At 37.8% G+C, this 19,960-nt stretch overlaps 1 protein-coding gene across 6 annotated transcripts in view; it reads right to left on the bottom strand.

Annotated features, from left to right (window-relative positions):
- Positions 1-19,960, bottom strand: part of ADGRB3 (adhesion G protein-coupled receptor B3) — a 686,067-nt gene that overhangs the window by 307,451 nt on the left and 358,656 nt on the right. For all 6 annotated transcript variants that reach the window (XM_064486949.1, XM_064486947.1, XM_064486950.1 and 3 more), the window contains 2 exons: positions 4,303-4,452; positions 3,390-3,465 (listed from right to left, as the gene is read on the bottom strand). In XM_064486949.1, coding sequence (XP_064343019.1) covers positions 3,390-3,465; positions 4,303-4,452 — 226 coding nt within the window. The remainder of the gene's footprint in view (positions 1-3,389; positions 3,466-4,302; positions 4,453-19,960) is intronic.

Genomic DNA, 19,960 nt, shown 5'->3' with positions numbered 1-19,960 from the left:
AGACATCACCCTTGTCCTTTGAAAGGCTTATTCTACTCGCTAAACTTTCCGGAACAAATTTTTGGAAAGAAGATAAAAAAGCAAGCTGAGATTGCTTACGGTTATATTACTTTATAATCTGAAATAAAAGGAAATGAAAGGTACTGCTAATATTTCACCTTTCAAAGTGCTTCAACAAACACTTCCTGCTGAGCAGTATATTGTCATTATTTCTAGTGACTCTAAATGTGCATATTGTTTCCCTAGAGTCACTTACCTAATCCCTTTATACATAGAAAATATGAGTAGGTATATTCATAGTCTTTTTTGTTGTTCTTTTTTGGGGGGTTAATTAAGCATATTTATGTATTTATTTATTTAACCAGAGGTACTGGGGATTGAACCCAGGACTTTGTGCATGCTATGCATGTGCTCTACCACTAGTATACCCCATTGGTATATTCATAATCTTATACAAGGGTTTTAAGAACTTCCTGATAAAGAATAATATTTCAACACTCTAAAATCCTACTGCTTTACAACAATAAAGACAGGGAATTTTCAAAGTTAAAAAGAACTTTTCAGTTCAACCCATGATTAACATATAAAAAGTTAATACTACTTGAGGAATACTACTCAGCCATAAAGAAGAATAAAAGAATGCCATTTGCAGCAATGTGGATGGACCTGGATATTGTCAAACTAAGTGAAGTCAGCCAGAAAGAGAAAGAAAAATACCATATGATATCACTTATATGTGGAATCAAAAAAAAAAAAAAAAAAAAAGAACCAGATGACCTTATTTGCAAAACAGAGACAGACAAACAGACATAGAAAACAAACTTATGGTTACCAGCAGGGCAAAGGGGACTAGAGGGATAAATTGGGAGTTCAGGATTTGCAGAAACACACTACTATATATAAAATAGATAAACAACAAAGTCCTACTGTATAGCACAAGGTCAATATAGGTCAATCTCTTGTAATGACCCATAACAAAAAAGAATATGGAAAGGAATATACATATATCCTGAATCACTATGTTGTACACCATAAATTAACACAACACTGTAAATCAATTATACTTCAATTGAAAAAAAAAGTCACTGACTTGCCCAAAGGCCAAACTGGACCTGTTTGTGTCACAGGGAATGTTAGGGGAGTGGCTGCTCTGGACTTTTCCCTGCTTTATCCATTAAATCACTCATGATGTTATCACAAATCCACCCACAAGTGGCCAGTGCCTCTGCCACAATTTTAAAAATGTTGAAATATCTTTTTTTTTTTTCACAAAAGGGTGAAATCTGAGATAAATTTCCAATTCCTCTGACAGTATAAATTTATGAAACTCGGAATAACTTGACTTCACCTTGTGTAAGTGAGAACAATCTTCAAAATAAGATTAATCATAATGCAACTCTGTTAAACATATAGCAGGGAGACTAGTTCACAATTCAAAGCATTTTCTGTGACTATTTTGTTTGCATTTCCTATATCCCTCTGCAGCAAACAGAAGGAATATTGCACATAAAGGTGCTTCTATTTGGAAGATGACATGAAGGCAGAGGATGACTGACTGACTGGACAGGTTTATAAAGTTCTTGTTATATTAAGTTGAAATTAAATCCCAGATCAGCTGATTTTGAGTCAGTGCCTCGTCTAGAATTCTTGCAAATGAACTCCCTGTTGAAATAAGGGGCTGACTTTGAGTATCTGGGTAATTTTACTTTTAGCACATTTCTCCTCAAATGAACGTCATACACAGAGCTAGAGGCCATAACTATAAATCAATTTTATTTGTTATTATCATTTTAAAATTTCATTATTATTATTATTATTATTATTACTGAAGGGGGAGGTACTTAGGTTTATTCATGTATTTATTTATTTTAAGTGGTGGTACTGGGGACTGAACCCAAGACCATGGTCAGGCCAAGCACATACGCTATCACTGAGCTATATCATTTCCCCTTATAAATCCATATTATTTCCCATTTAAACACTTTTATTGTGGTATAATTCCTGTACAGTAAACTACACATATTTCAGATGTACTATTTGATAAATTTTGATAGATGTCTACACCAGTGAAACCACCACCACAGTCAAGATAGCTCACATTTCCATCACTCCCCAGGAGGTGCAAATTTTGAATTCCTAACTGATCCCTTCCCACCTCCTTTATCTCCCAGTAACCGTAAGTTTCTTCTCTGATCCATTTTAGCTGTCACTGTACCTATCAGTGTGTTTAAATTGGAGAGTAACCTTACGAGCTTTGAAAATGTATTTTCATAGAACAAAACCAAACACAAACCTATTCAACCTCAGAAAGCCCAAATTCCATCTAGCAAGGAAGGGAGGTAAAGAAAACTAGGCTTCCCATAGTTGTCTCTATGGTCCAAAGGCTGAGTCACCAACTGCATTAATAATGCGCAGCACATGAAAAGATTTTCTCGAAACAATCATGAGTAGTCACTGCAGATGTTGTTGCTTCCTTGTGATGCCTTTTTCTGCTGGACTGAACTCTAGTTGTTTTTATTGATGAGACCGTTTGTTATGCCCCTGGTATAACAGCGCACAGCATTCGCAGTCTCTCCTCCCGAAAACCTTGAAGCTTTATTCGTGAAGGTGTGACCAAGCGCCCACTGTTGTGTGACTGTGTCTAACTAAAACACAGCTTTGGCTCAGCCCTCCACAGTGAGGTGGTGTGGAGGAAACAAGTCCCCAAGAGTGACAACAGTGCCATCCAGAGAGACGTCAATCCTGTTTTCTGGGAGAGCTGGTAAAGCAGTTAAGACATGGGAGCAAATAAATTGATGCTGGTAGAATCACTATGTGTAATTGTTGCTTTTAATGTCTGGGAGGAACGAAATCAATGGATTTCTCCCGAAATTAGTCCTCTAATTGAACAACAGCTTTTTTTCTTAATGTAACTGTAATTGAATATTTATTTAGAAGCCAATTGAGCTCTTGTGCAAATGAAGAACAAAACCGTGCATTCCCAGTCATCGTGACACTCCTTTAATTTCATGGAATGTTCATGAACAGTACCATTAAGTACAAATAAAGCGAGAAGACAGATTAATTTTAAAATGACCCATTCTATTGTCAAGCTTTAAGGTTTTCTTTCTCTTAATTTTTTTTTTCCCTTGGTCTTAAGGCAAATCGTGATTAGTCACAAAAAGAATTACAGGGCTATAATCAGAGACCAAAATTGTCTTTTCTAGTTGTTTTGAAATGCACGATATGCTAATAAGCTGTTCATTAAATTGGTATTTTCCATTTCATTTTAAGAAAAAGCCCTTTGTATTACTACCAAAGCTTGTTTGACTATTTTCAGAGAATGAGCTATAATCACATTTTTGGAAGAATTTACAAAGATCACAACTGCTTATTACTTGGTAGCTTACCTCAGAGTGGGCAAAATTAGATCTAAGTTTTTGTACAGGACTGCTCCGAGAACAAAGACCGATGATTCGTCTAATTCTAGAAAGAATAAAATTTAAAAATATTAGCGTAACAGCAAGAACAATACCGTCTTATAAAACTTTAATCTCCTAATTACAAGGGGATCCCAGTCTTTGCCGATGCGAAGCCAAGTAGAAGAAATGCCTTACTAACCACGCTGGGCAAGTGAGCTCACGCTGCGCACGTTAACTGCAGGTTCAGAAGCTGTGTTCTCAGTGGTTTTGTGTCATGAAGGAAACTTCCTTCAGGCTGAGACAAGACGCTGCTTCAGATGCAGCTAAAAAGTTTAAATTCCCAATGATGTGGAGAGAGAACCAATTCTCCTTTGGAGTTCTCGGTTAAAATGTCAAAATCTCCAAGCTAAGAATTAAGACCGCTATGTCACTACTGAAAATAGCCATTAAATTTTAGAGGCTGCTAAAGATGTTCTTGAAACTTCATTTTTTCTTAGATGTGTTTTTATATACTAAAACTTAAAAAAAAAATGTGAGGCCGAAATAACAATCACTTTGCATGAAACGGACCAGGCGACCCATTTCCATACCTAAACTTAAAATACAAGGCCCCGTGCTTTGCGCTGGGATAAGATTATCAGCGCTGAAATCTGAACGTGTCAAGCTCAGGTCTAAAATTTGCACTTGCATTTCTCTCTCCATTTTAATAGATCCTTTCCTCAAGTACATTCAGATTTAAAGACCAAATAAATTTTCCATACGTACAAAATGAGTTTAGAATCCTGATGCCAGACTTTTTTTCCTAAATCATGTAGCATATGGAAGTATTTTATACCTAGTGTATTATGAACTGAACTGATAATTTTTTTTGTTCAAGGCTTAAATTATTTCACGCATTTACCTTTTGATGACACCGGAGTGAAGATGCTTTTTGGAATGACTACCCTGTCTTCAGAGTTTCTGGCCCAGTCCACCATCCCCTTCCGGCCTTTCATTGGGAAGTTGATGTCCGTTAGAACAGAGGCTGCAGGAAGTTTCTGAATGCTAGCCACTATTAACAAAGAAGAAACAATGTTGGCTAAAATCTTTCCGTGTTACCAGAACTGATCAAATTAAACATTGCAGTACATTCAAAATCAAATTTCTAGTTAAAATTCTATTTATCAGAGATGTAAAACAGATGTATTTCTTATTATTAGGTGATATTCATTAAGGTGGCTGGTTGCTTTTCTTATGAATTTGGTTTCTGTTGCTTTCAGCAGGAATCACACAATGATGGTCAACGGCTGGTGGGCATGCTAAGCGGCCATATTGGTTGCCCATGGTCGGCCTCTGTTCCATTTGTTAGAAGCTGACACTGTATTTTCTGTTAAAGCACTTTGATGAACACTCCTGATTCATAGACCAAAGTGTTCATTTAAATCTGAACTTTATCCTCAGAACAAGTTTTCTGCACTTACATCTGAACAGTGCCTTTGGAACACAGTTTCATGGATTAGATGGTGCACTACGAAGACATAAAAAAACAGACTCACATTGCTCTGGGAGACAGAGCTGTCAGCATTCAAATAATGAAGCACCAATAACATCGTAACCACAGGGCCAATATAATATGCAGAAATATTTAGCAAACAGAATAGGAATAACAAATAATTCTTAAAATGTACACCCACAATTGAAAGTAATGAACGTATAGATGTGAATGGAGAATTCTGTCTTTACTCGCAATAAGTATTATAAAATATATTGAGAAAATTAATGAATGATACGTTTGGTAATTCCTGAGTATATTTTTTATTTTATAAATATATATATTCTTGCACACATGCATAGAGGTACGTATAACAAGACACTGAAGTATTTACTGACTATATACGTTTCCAATTAAGACATGTAATTTGTATAACTTTTACACAGGTCCACACTTGTTCCACATGAACGTTTCAGGTGTCCCGTGGGAGATGGAACCAGAAAGATAATGAGAAAACTCAAAGGTGTCACAATAGGAAAGCTGAAGTAAGAAACCATTATGCTTCTCATCGGTGGATTCCATTCTAAAGAAACTCGTAACTTAAATTAAGTGAGGGTGAAAATTAAAAACTTAAAGATATTAGTTGTATAAATATATGACCACACTGCTGGCTTAGATGCCAATTAAATTGGTTACGTACGACTCTATTAAAGTTCTTTCAGGCTATGACACACATCCATTATCAGCACAGGATAGAATTTCATCTGGCCTGTGATTCGCCGTAAGAAGCTTCAGAAAGGATTTTGTAACTAAATGTTGAAGGAAAGAGGGTGCTGGTAGCACATAAATTGTTACAGATGTTAAATGCTATTTTAGGATAACATCTCTTAACTATTTTAGTTTCTTTTATCATTCAAACAGTTTCTTATCTCTTGTCCATAAATAACCCAGTTCACATGTCCTAAAGGGTCCAAAGCCTTCATTACATACAGCTGGACAGATCAGTGAATTGGCAGCACAGTTTTTAAAGAATCCTGCAAGCTTTATTCAATATGCAAAAACAGATCATCTGCTTCCAAAATTCCCTGACTCTAACTTTGGTCGTCTTGATGCATAGAGGAAATTTATTTCACCTCTCTGCTCTAAAAAGTGATAGAAAGCAATGAAGGTTTTTCTGACTTCTGGCTTCTATTATAAAGGAAGACAAACAAGAGATGAACTGATGGACCTTGAGATCTGATAATCTCTCTGTTTCTATATAGATTGGAGAGAAAATTTTTAAAAAGCAAATAAACAAACACAAGGAAGAAATAACAAATGGAAGAAGCATATTCTGTACCAATTATATATCACTTTATCCTAAAGTGCTGGTCTAATACAACAACCTTAAATATAAAAATGATAGTTATACATACATTCATCTCACTTTATGAAATGCGCTCATTTTTCACCTGGAGGTACACTGGGTGTTAAATTATGACTGCATAGATTCGATTGACTTTTGAACATAGTGCAGACAAAAGGAATATAAACATCAGTTAGGACCACTATTTAATTTGTGCAAGAAGTCCTTTAAATTGCAGTCTTGACACACGTTACTGTGTATAAAATAGATAAACAACAAGGACCTACAGGGAACTATATTCAGTTTCTTGTAATAATATATAACAGAAAAGAATCTGAAAAGAAAAAATATATATATGTATGTATATGTATAACTGAATCACTTTGCTGAACACCTGAAACTAACATTGTAAATCAACTACACGTCAATAAAACATTTTTTAAAAATTGCAGTTTTGAGCATTGATGTATAAAAACAAACATCAACTCATTGATTTTAGTGGAAATGTAGTTCATAAAGTAAGGTGGTATTTTCAATAAATACATTATAAAAAGGCATATGTCTTCATAGACTGCTGAGATTCAAATGCTAGTCTTCAAACTGTCAGCATACATGTTCTTTAAAATATGCAGTATTTAAAGTTGGACATTTTTACCTTAAACCTACTTAGAAGATTCCTAAGGTGACACTGTAATTCTTCACGACCTTCCAGTGATTAACAAGAAAACCTATTTCCATACAGCAAAAACAATTAAAAATGACTTTTTCTCCTTCTTCCAGTCCCTGTACCAGACAGTAGGGCCAATCCAGTCCTTAATCCTTTTCCCTTCTTCACTGAGTTTATCCAGACTCTAAGGTAAAATTTAGGTACAGTAAGTCTTTTGGGAACTAGGTAGCTCTGATGCTACATGAATCCCCATGAGCTAAGATTAAAAATGAAGACCTCAAAGTATGTCTACTGTACGACTGTCTCCAGTCTGGATGAAGGGGTGTGAATGCAAAGCATGAGGGCACAATCTCCACACTCAGCTTCTGCAACAACTGCTGCATTAAAACAAGCCATTGTGGGTGTTTAGATGATAGAGCATCTTTCCTCAAAAATTCAGAAAGTGCCTTTCTTAGCGAAGATTGTAGTGCTTAGAAGAAACCTCAAAGGACACAGCGTCCCTGAACAAACAGGCACATCATGAATGCTCCAGGAACTACCCTGAATTCACTGTGTCGTGTTTTCATTACAACACTAGATTTGATTTCTTATGCAATAAAAATAGGTGACTCATCACGGATAAACCTTGGAGCAAAACCAGCTGCACTTTCATTTTGCATTTTTAATGCTTTCATTGTGAATTTGGAAATGCAGCATAAAATCCCCTGAGAGCATCACGTCTGTCATTGGCCAAGCTCTCCAAGGATTCAGGTTGCGTATAGATTTTTGCTCATCAGAAAGCTTAAGGGAATTTTTGCAAATGGGTTTAAAAAACACATGAGCCATTGTTTTGTTTTTGTTTTGTTTTTTTTGGAATCCCTGAGTTCTCTTTTGGTTCATCAAAACAAAGTGAGGCTTCTAACTAGTTCTTGAGGAAGATCATGAGGTTTTAGCACTTTGTCCTGACTGGCTGAGGTCCTGGGTGATGGGGATTGTATCTTACTCATCTTTGTCATGTGAATGGTTCACTACAAGCTGAAGCTAGTTCATTTGATGCACCATTTGCACCATAGAAAGAAAAGCACGTAAGGCTTCAGGAAGGAAAACACTAGAGAGCAAAAGCGCACAGATGAATGACGCAGAAATGCGCACGGTGGGCAAAGGAGGACCAGCAGAGGAAGGTGGTAGTTGACCAAAGGGGCAGAAGTGCAGACTCTGTATCTGGGCCCTGGATTCAAATCCTTGATATGCTAGGCTAGCTATGATGTCCTAGTGTTTTAGGGCCAGTCCCAGTTCACTGCTGATATTTCACATACTTGTGATTAGCATCCCTAAACATCCTCAAAAGGCTCCTTTTAGAAGATCCATTCCATGTTCATCTTGTAGGTCGTGTGACACTAGGCAAACTGCCTAACCTTTCTGTGCCTCAATTTTCTCCTCCGTACCATGGGAACAATAACATTATCTACCTCATTGGGATGCTGGAAGATGAAATAAGTTACTATATGTCAAGAAGTAAGAGTCGGGCGCCTAGAACAGTACCCAGAGCATGGGGGTCCTACATCAGTGTTAGCTGTTAACACTGGGGTTTTCTCATAATGACTTCCCAGGGAACTACCTCATTGGAAGTTCCATGTTTTGATAAAGCATTTGACTTTTGCATCAAACACCCTTTTTGGGTTGTCCTTCAGTGACCTTAGGCATGAGATTACATAGTCAAAACTTAATGTTGAGTATGATATCACTTATATGTAGAATCTAAAAAAAGACACAAATGAACTTATTTATAAAACAGAAACAAGACTCACAGACAAAGAAAACAAACTTGTGGTCACCAGGGGGGAAACGGGGTGGGAAGGGACAAATTGGGAGTTAGAGATTTTCAGATACACATTACTGTATATAAAATAAACAAGTTTCTCCTGCATAGCACAGGGAATTATATGCAATATCTTGTAGTAACCTATAATGAAAAAGAATATGAAAAGGAATCTATGTATGCATATGCATGACTGAAACATGATGCTGTACACCAGAAATTGACACATTATAAACTGACTATACTTTCAGAAAAAAATGGTTTAAAAACTTAATGTTGAATATATTCAGACTACCAAAAGCAGGAATTGCACTTAAAATAAACAGAGCTCATCTTTTAATGCTTTAATGCATCACCTAGGCAGTGAATGAGGGTTCCTTTTCACTCATTATCATTCTTCCTTCCCTCCCTCCTTCCTTTTTCCTGATAGATTCTGCCAGAAGGAAAGGGCTGACTGGCTAGGTCAGTCAGGTTAAAATCTATTGCCTCCTGGGCATATATCCAGAGGGAACCCTACTTCAAAAAGACACCTGCACCCCAATGTTCATAGCAGCACTATTTACAACAGCCAAGACATGGAAACAGTCTAAATGTCCATCAACAGATGACTGGATAAAGAAGGTATGGTATATTTATACAATGGAATACTATTCAGCCATAAAAATGACAACATAATGCCATTTGCAGCAACATGGATGTTCCTGGAGAATGTCATTCTAAGTGAAGTTAGCCAAAAAGAGAAAGAAAAATACCATATGATATGACTCATATTTGGAATCTTAAAAAAAAAAAAGGAAGAAGAAGAAAAATAACTTAAATATAAAACAGAGATAGACTCACAGACATAGAATACAAACTTGTGGTTGCCAGAGGAGAGGTGGGTAGGAAGGGACATACTGGGAGTTCAAGATTTGTAGATACTGACATGCATATGTAGAATAGATAAACAAGTGTATACTGTATAGCACAGGGAAATATAGTCAAGATCTTGTAGTAGCTCATGGTGAAAAAGAATATATATATATATATATATATTCATGTATGACTGAAGAATTGTGCGGTACACCAGAATTTGACACAACATTGTAAACTGACTATAACTCAATTAAAAAAAAAATCTATTGTCTCCATTGAAAAGGGAAATGACTCCATCATGAATGACAAATTCAGTATTTCTTTTGCAGCCATGGCCCAGACTGCACAGAAAAGCACTCTTCTTAAGCCATAACCTAAATGCTTAATGCAGCAACTCCCACTCTGAAGACGAGTAGTGGGAACTCCCAGGCAAGGGCTCCTCGTGATCACAAAGGCACGCCTGGAGGGATACAGAAGAAGTTTCTGGGATGCCCTAAAAACGGTCCTTCTCATCATGTCCTCCTATTGATGTTTCCAATCTATTTCAAGTTTGTATCACTTTTAATGTCGATTCAGAGGGGAATGACTGACAAACTGGGTCCTGATGCATCAATATTAGAAAATTGGCCAGTTATCAAAATGGAATTGCTTGCAGAAAACATCTCTCAGTCAATATTACTAGATGGTCACCTGCACTGTTTCAAAATCCTCGAAGTAAAACATGGGAGGGGGGAAATGAGGCATTGCATCAGCGTGAGAGCAAGTGACCCTGAGTTTTCCTCCTGAGCCCATAGCAAGCACGTGGGGGCTGAGCAGCACCTGTATGCGGTGAGACCCCCCCGGCATGTGCCACTTAAAAGACATTATTTTTATATTTTTATAGCAATGGCGAAATGTCTTGTGAAATACTAAGGGTGTTTTGGAAGGAAAGGAGCGATAGTGGAAGTTCACTGAACATTGACACATCCTTGGCACTTGTTACCCATTCCTTGCCTGGCTCAGCAAGTCTTTATCAAATGGTTCCTCTGTGCGAGGCCCTGTTCTCAGCACAGAACTTGGCCAGACGCTTCCCAAGAAGGTGCACCAACCATTCCCAGGAGTAATAGCAATGCCAAGCTCTATGACTTGGCAAGACAAACGGGATCACTGGAGACTGAAGAGCTCATTCAGGAAACACTTTCACCCAGCAAACTTCTGTTGAGCTCCCACAGTGTTCTGAGCACTGGCCCTGAGGATCCAGCAACCGAGAAAGAGACACAAAGCCTTTGCCCTTCACGAACTCACAGTCTAGTGGAAAATACACACAACTGGTAAGTAAGGAAACTAGGCAGATGCTTCTAGATCATGACAGGTGGCATGAAAGAAGTAACCGATGAGATGGCGTGTGGTCGGTTGGCCAAGGAATGCTTCTCTAAAGGAGCTTGTAACTGAGGTTTGGTGGTTGACTACACTTGAGGGGAAGAAGAGACAGCCCGTGCAGACTGAGAGCCTGGAGAAGGGCTGTACTGTTCCAGAAATATCAGAATAGAAGTGTCTGGGTAGGAGGAGGGACATAAGCAAAGGTATGAGATGAGGAGACATTATATCCTAGAAAAAGAGTAACATTTGTAATAGGGCACAAAGGTTTATTAGATAGAGAAGCAGCCAAAGAAAGGGCTGAAAATGACATCTTAGGCCAAGAGGTCTAAGATTTGGAGCATGATCAAAATGTGGAAGTTGGAGACGTAAATTGGATGTCTTCTCATTAGAAGTAATAATTGATAATGTGGACATGGAAAGGTTCCCCAAACGAGAGAATACAGCGGGTGGATTCGTTCATTCAGTAGATATTAATTGAGCACCTATCACACCAAGCACAGTTCTGGGCATTGGAGATACACCAGTGAACAAAACCGTTCAAGTCCCTGCCCTTATGGGACTGGCACGGTGTCTGAGGAGAGACAGACAGAGAACAAACACATGCAACCAGATCAAACGTCGGGAACCATGAACGATAATGCCAAGGACAGTGCGTGGGGTCGGGGAGATTTACTAAGTAAGAACAGCTTCTTTGGTGGGCTGGCCTTGGGGCAGACACCTGCGGAACAGAGACAGGGAGCCATGCAGACGTCGAGGGGAGGACAGGAAAAGAGCTGAGAAGTGTAGTTTAGGAAAGATTCGCTTTTAGAGGGGAAAGGGAAATAAATAATGAAAGATGCCAAAAATAAATGGAGAGAGAATAAACCAGAATAGGGAACTAAGTGTGGAACAGAGAGATGTATTTTTTACAATGACAGATTGGCTCTTCAAGGAGTCAAAGGTTTTACAAGGAGTCAAAGGCTTTATAAAGATTATGGAAAAGGGCCATCGCTTTAGAAAAATGGAAATCATGCCCTAAAATTTGGTTCAGGCCACAATCTATTGGACAGTTGGTGCCAACTTTCTATGAAGGGCCAAAAAGTACGTATCTTCAGCCTCGAGGACCATCAGGGTTCTGCTGCAACTACCTAACTCTGCTGGTAGGACTTGAAAGCTGCCAGTAATAATTCATAAATGAAGAAACATGCAAGAAAATACGATATTTAATCATATAAGAGAGAATTCTGACGTGACCCATATTGTGGTTCTTTAGTTCAACAAATGTTCCTTGGGCAGAACCCCGGGTTTCCTGCCACCAAAGCACTTCTCTCCCAGTTTCATAGAAGGTGCCACTATGTACTCAGATGTTCGAATCAAAATCCTAAGGTCGTTCTTCTGGTTTTCCTTGTCCTCCTACAACTATCCATCAACACATCCTCTGAGTATCATCTCTAGAATGTGTCTTAAGTCACCACACTTCCCTCTACCTCTACTCCATTACCCTCTTAGAAGCCTCCAGAATCTCTAACCTGAAGTAATTCAAGGGCCACCCAACTAACCTCCTTGATTCCACTCTTGTTCCCTGAATTCCTTCTTCTCTCAGAAACCAGAGTTCTCTTTTTAAAATGTAAATCAAATATGATACAAATGCACTTGTTTACAAAACAGAAACAGATGCACAGATAGAGAAAACAAACTGATGGTTACCAAAGGGGAAAGGGGGTGGAGGGGTAAATTAGGAGTTTGGGATTAGCAGATACAAACTACTGTATATAAAAGAGATAAAGCACAAGGACCTACTGTATAGCACAGGGAACTATAGTCAATAACCTGTAATAAACCATAATGGAAAAGATTATGAAAAAGAATATATATATGTATGCATGTGTATATGGATAACTGAATCACTTTGCTGTACACCAGAAACTAACACAACATTGTGAATCAACTATACTTCAAAAAATTTAAAAAAAAAAGTAAATCAGATCATGTTGTTCTTACATGAAGTAATTCAGTGGCTCATCAGTGCTTTTAGAGGCAAATCTAAATCTACACCAGGGCCTACCAGTCTCTGTGTGGCCGGGCACTGGCCAGCCTCACAGTCAGAAGCCAACACTGCCATCCTGCCTGCTGACCTGCCCTGGGTGGGCTGCACGATGCTTTTCTTCTCCATCACAGGGCTCCTCCTCTCTAATGAGAACATTGTTTTCTATTCTTATATTGAGTCTCTGCTAAATCATGTTTTCCTTAGCTTGGGCTGTCTTAACCGCCCCATCTAAAGAAGTCAACTCCTCCATTTCTATTATATGATCCTGTTTTTTGGTCTTTGTGGCTTTACTCCTAGTCAAATATTATCCAGTTTACATTGACTTGTCTATTATCTGCCTCTCACACTAGACTATCCGCTCCAAAAAGAAAGGAGTTTTCCCTATTTACTGTTTCATGGTAGGAGCCTAACATCTAGTAGATTTGACACAATTCTTCACTTTTTTTTTAATTAATGAGGTTTTCCAAAAGCTCAATAGGAGGCACTGGGGTTTAACATGGTATCTTTGGGCCCTGAAGACAGGCTTGGTTTTGCAATTACTTTGTGATCTTTGGCAAGATACTTAATTGCTTTAGTTTGACCACCTGTAAAAATCGACAGTCTTTTATGAGGATTAAGCCAAACACAGTTAGCTCATTTTCTATACACCATAAGACACAATACATGCCAATTTCCTTTCATCCTTCAACTCAACCATTCTCTGCCTTGTGTAAGGGAGACGCAAAATTTAACAAGAATAAAAAATCCTTCCATAGACAGAAACTACAACCCGATGAGATGCCTGTTTCACACAAAAATCTTTAGTATGGGCAGAATGGGTGTAAGAACTCTTCTTGTGAACTCCAAACCTGCCTCCTGGGACTGTCTAATGGAATGTCTTCAGGCATCTTAAAGGTAGCATTTCTCAAGCTTCTAACTCTTGATTTCCACCCTTTCTTCATCAAAATACTCTTTCCCTATGCAGTCTTTCCTATGTCTATGCAGGGTAGTGCTTCCACGCACTCTTTTCTCAAGACAGGAAACAGTAAAGTATCCTTGACATGTCCATACTCACATGCCCAGAATCTAGTCCATCACGCTGCTTGCTGGTTCCCTTCCAAAACATAACTTAGACTTGACTCCTTATCTTCTCCTTGACTCCACAAAATAGTCCACCAAATGTTGCCTAGGTTAAAACAACTCACTGTGTTCATGACTTCCATTCTTGTACCTTTCCAGTCCACTCTCCCCAGGGCAGTGATATATTTTTAAAGCAGAGTTGAATCATGTCACTCCTAATGACTTCCTATGACTCTTGTATATATGAAATCCTCTCCAGGGTCTCCGTGCCCTGGTCCTTGACTTCCTCTTCAATGTTAGAACTCATGACAGCTTCTCTTCAGGCACACTTATTCCTCCCTTGGCTAATTCTTACGCAACCATCGGGTCTTGGCTTAAACACTGAGGAGAACTTCCTAGCACCGAGCAACCACTGCCCTTTTCTAAGTTAGGAATCCTCGTTAGTCTCCCTTCCTTCTTTCATCGACCACAATTTAAATTATATCCACATATCTATCTCTATGTATTTGGGCTTTTAAAGTTCTTTTACCTTATGTTACATACAACAATACAAAGCATATATTCATTCACTCACCTACATACGTTTTACATTTAAAAACTTAACATCCTTCCCCACCAGGAGTGTAATCTCCATAAGGAAAGACCAGGCATATCTGGCTCATCTTTTTGTGTCCAGAGAAGAGCTGGTCCCTGGCAGGCACTTAAATATTGATTTAATATAATGAATGAAGGAAGAAGTGAAGAACAGGATATTAATTTGAACTGGGAAAGGGGAACTGGGCAAGGTTCAGTCCAGGGCTCTAAAATAATGTATGAGAATGAGGAGGTGATTTCCAGTTGTTTGTGGAACTTTAGCCTTCATCTTACCAAAAAGAAACAAGGGACCGTGTGTCTTTTTCAAAATAGGGAGAACTGAGGTTAGACATGGGTGCCTTACCAAATGTAATTTTTTTTAAGAAAGAGCAGGGACATAGAGCAATGACAGGAGATACCATTCACTGAGCTCTTAAGTTTCAGCACTAGTGTATTTCCTCACTTAATTTCACAGCACACTCTGAACCAAGCACAATGAATCCCATTTTATACACTAGTTTTGGATCCTTACGCTGCAAAGATAATCTTTAATCTGAATGACACTACAGTAGAGATTCAGGAGTTTACAGTTGGAATATAAATAAAGAATGACTATTGGAAAAAATTCAAGAGCTCTGTATTTGTGAACATCATTTCTTTCCCCTCAAGTTCAGAAAAAAGTTTTGGTCTTTGGATCATGAAACCAAAAACAAAACAAAAGAAAACAAACAAACAAAAAATCCCCAAACAATAATTCACTCTTTCTCCCCGCACACACGCAGGCACAAATACATAAAAAAAAATACACTCTAAGGGTAAATGGAGTGCTCTATTTCATCATAATAATTTCTATATAATTTAAAAGGGTATACAAACCAGTTACAGGTTTGCTGTACCTAGGCAGTCTAAATTACATAGCTCAATAATATATTCACTTTTCTATTAAGAAATTGACCTTTTAGAAGTAACTCAAATCTTTCTAATATGCCATGATATTTCTGAAATACTATGGGTTTTTAAAATAAATTTTCAAGATAATAGAGGTTATTCTCTTTAGTAGAAACATTATTACGTTTTAGAGAAAGCAAAGAAAAAACTGAAGGAGTCAGGGAAAGTTACAAGAGAATTAATCAGGCAACGAGTTTGGGGAAAGCAAAAGCCACTACCTAGGGGGAAAAAAAAAAGGGAGATTAATGCTGTCAAGAATGAAGACAGAGTCTTCAAAAAGAAGGAAGGCTCTTATTTCAAAAAGCAACGAAGTAGCCCATGTGGATACTGAGTATTAAAACTTTTTGTAGTGGCAAAGAAGATGTTTCTATATTTTCCTGTATTTCTACTGCATCTTAGAAACCTTCTAATATTTTCAATGTATCAGGCTTTATTCGATTTCAGAATGTATTATTTGGATATATAACCTATTATCCAGTATTAATCAGTCTTCTATGAACTGTTCAGTCCCTACAATTATAACACATCTATTTTGTAGTTATCAGCCAAAACTTGAATCAAATACAGTCCGGCACATAGTTTCATGACCTTTAAAGCTTGTTGTTATTGGATTTTCAATTCAGTTTAACTTCTATTAAAAAGTATCTTTAGTCTTTGATAAAGTTTAAAAGAAAAAAAAAAAACAGCTTTCCCCTAAGCCCATAATATGAATTTTAATGGTGTCTAAAGCAACTTCACTTCAGGTATGAACACTGATAAATATTTTAGAATGTACACACACCAGCACACTCATCCACACCTACTCTCTCATATCCACATGCCACAATCCAAAACAGAAGATCACGTTAACGTGTTAAAGAAAACACGTTAAAGTAGCCACGTAAGTAATTACTTACACTTCTAAGGTTAAAATTCTCTATATGAAAAATTTAAGTAGGTAACACATGCAGAAAAGTATTTTTGACTGTTTAAAAGACATTATTTAAGGACAAAAGAAAACTAATACACTTATGAATTATAGAAACACTACAGAATTATTTGATGCATTTATAGAGATAACTGACACAATTTTGTAGACTACAGATGTTGGATTACAAGTTAAGTAGCAGAAATTATAAAATTAAGGATTATTCTTTGTGAATCTTTCAAGGGAGCAAGGATCTGACTAATGACACATAAATACAGAGAAGAGAGGAGATAGCAAAGGGCAAGTACCACTGAAATGTTTGTCGGCTATGGTGTGATTACAGCATCAAAGACAACTGTGTCACAAACTCATTCTGAAACAGACAAGACACAGCAAAAATGGTTTTCTCAATTTAGTTACAGTATCTACACCGAAGTCGGGGATCCCGGTCTGCTCTGTGAAATAAACAAGAAGCGTACTATTGAGACTAGAAACAAAAACGATCAAAAACTTAGGGTCTTAAGTTTAGGTAGGACTTGAGAAGTTCCCAAGAGGTACAGACTGTGGCTACTGGGACCGAACGACCTGACCAAAGTCATTAGTAGCTGAAGCCACATCTGGCCTTGTATCTGTCCACTGAGGGCCTATTTCACACCAGGTGAGATAGATACATATATTTATATAAAATCTTTAATCTTTACAATAACTCTTTAAGAAAGATAACATTACTTCTACTATAGAAAGGAGCACACTGAGTGATTCAGAGATAAAATAAAGGTCAGTTCATTGTGGTACGGCCAAGGTGTGTAGCCGCCAATCACATTTCAAAGCCGGCGTGTTTTCCTAGATGCAAAGCGGTGCCCTAACTTTCACCAACATAACGAGAACCAACCAGCCTTTCATCTCAGTCAGAGTTTTCTGCCAAATTCAGATGAGAATCTTCTTCTTTTTTTTTTTAATCCAGTGAAGGGAACAGTGGAGAAAAGGAACAGTTTAGTGCAGACTTGCTGGTATAACCAAATAAACTAAAACATTTCAAAAGGTGACATCATAAAAAGCAAAAAGGAAATGAGACAATTGTTAAAAGGGAATCGGTAGCTCTTTTCTCATCACTGGTTGTTGTTTCAGAGGCAAACCACTATTGCCATAGAGACAGTTAAAATGCAACTGTTTCTCATATTCACACAAACTCACGGCCACATCCTTCTAATTCATTTGAATGGGAAAATCAGAAAGAAGGCACGTACGACAATTTTAGTGATTCCAAATCCTTATGGCATAAACCAATAGAGATGAGATATTATTTTATAACATTCAGCTTTTGTTTCTAGTCGGCTTCAGATTGTGTGTTTCCATCCTAGCCCATACGCATGAGTCTATCTGATTCTGCAGGAATTGATCTCAAACAGAAGAATGAAGTCAGGCTGGGAAGACCTATGCTTCTGGGTTTTGGAGTCAATGTCTCCGCAGAAAGAGGAAGCCATGCAGTTTCCCAGATGGCCCTGTGCTCATCCCATCTCTGAAAGCCTTTCCCTCATTGGGGTCCTCTCCCTGCTCTCCAGCTGATCGACAGGCCAAAGCACTGACCCCTTAATGCAAATTTCCTCTTCTCCTCTTCATAGCTTCCCACAGGCACAGAAGTCAGGAGCAACTTTCCTGCAGAAACTCATGTTCTTTAAAGACAATAATTAAAGAAAACTCAAACCCAAAATGTTTGTGGGTAGGTCTCAACATGTGAGAAACCCAGGAATCTGCCTGTAGTCGCACCAGAAATGATCTTTTTTTTTTTTTGAAATTGTGGTCTTCTGTTTCAAGGTGGCTTTCACAATCCATGCCCAATACACCAAGATACAGCCCTCAAACACACCTCTTCACCATTTCTGTTACATACATTTCACTCTTTAGGTTTTTAACTCTTTTCCCATACATATGCGTAGCTGTGGCAGAAGCCAGCTCTTCCTGTGCATGTTCAATGCAGCTGAGCATCATTCTGATAGCACACATTGTTCATTTCCAACTTTTTGTGTGACCTCATTGGGTTTCTTCACATCATGAGCATCTTCCCAGTAAACATAAAATCAAAAAGAAATGATAGGCCGTGGGCAAAGATTTGGTCTTCATCTAGGCATTCTCTACTAGACAGTTCCTAAAGGGCTAGAGACTGAATGAGTGACAAGTATACAAAATTTATGTTGGCCAAGATGTGTTATAAAAGATCAGAAAAAGCATCATCCAGGCATCCTTTAAAAACGTGTAATTAGCCAGGAAAACAGTTTTGAATTAGCTAATAAGATAGATACATATGAAAAATAATATGACAAAAGAAAATAAAGGTTAGGACTCATTTTACTTTGATGTAAAAATACAGAACATATGAGAAAGATTCCCCTGGGATCGTATTGAAAACTGCAGTGAAGCTCTTCATATAACAGAGGTAGGTTAGAGTGTGGTTGGCTGAGCAAGATGATGAAACAAATCTCTAACTTTCAATTACCAAGATGCAAAGGGATAGAAAGGCACCCGCTCTGAATGGGAGGCACTGAGGGAGGACACGTTGCGTGAGTGCCCTTAACGCTCCAGCAGCAAAACTGCACATGCGTATTTGTGAAAGAGTTAATTTGGGAAATTCTATGTAACACAGGGGATGCTTTACCAAAGCCTTTCTTGGGAAGCCTGAGGGATAAAAGTAGAAACAAACAAATAAAAACATTCTCCAGTGCAGTGTACTCAAATGGCAGTTCTGAAATGAATTCCTTAGAAAAACAGTCACTGTCGGACAGAAGGGAATTTTTGTTAAAACGTATACTCAAGTAATGTATACATAAGGTACTATAAAAAAGGAAGCATGGCAAAGTAGCAACATGTAGACTCTATTTTTTCCCTAATGGCAAATTAAATCAGGATAAAAAAAAGCAAAAGCTGTCAAGGGTCAGGAGATGATGTGAGAAATTCACAGCAGAGCAGTAGTTAGGATTCGACCTGGAGTTGGCACAGTACAAGGACAGTAGAGGAAAAGTTTAGGGCATTTGGGTTACTTGAAATGAAAAAGAAGGGCTATTAACAATGGTTTCTAGCTTGAGTTTTTCAGGGAAAAGAAGCATTATTTAATAATGACTCCATGAATAACTGTCCTGGAGTATGGCTGTATGATACAGACTCTATAAACCTGGAAATATTATGTAGCTATTTTCACCCCAGTTAACTTCTGAAAGAACACAGACCTACTGATAATTGAAAAACTATAACATGATGAGTGTTTTCTATGCCAAGGTCCAGGGCTGTAACTATGATGACATTACTACTAGAAATATATATTTTTCTTAATTGGAGAGATAAAGGTGCCCTGCAAAGACATTTCCAACTTGCATAATAAAATTTTATTTATGTATTTTATTTTCCAAAAAGACTTAAAACAATACAAAACAGTTTAAACAGAATGAAGCTGACAGGTTTATGGCTCGACTTAATTGATCTATAAGTCTTCTTCCATTCTTGAGCTCCCGTGACTTTTAAATGGAAGCAAAAATACCCTGAAAGCAGTCATGATGGCT

This window comes from Camelus dromedarius, chromosome 6, assembly GCF_036321535.1.
Source record: "Camelus dromedarius isolate mCamDro1 chromosome 6, mCamDro1.pat, whole genome shotgun sequence".
Classification (NCBI taxonomy): Eukaryota; Metazoa; Chordata; class Mammalia; order Artiodactyla; family Camelidae; genus Camelus; species Camelus dromedarius.
This window is presented reverse-complemented; position numbering and strand designations above follow the sequence as displayed.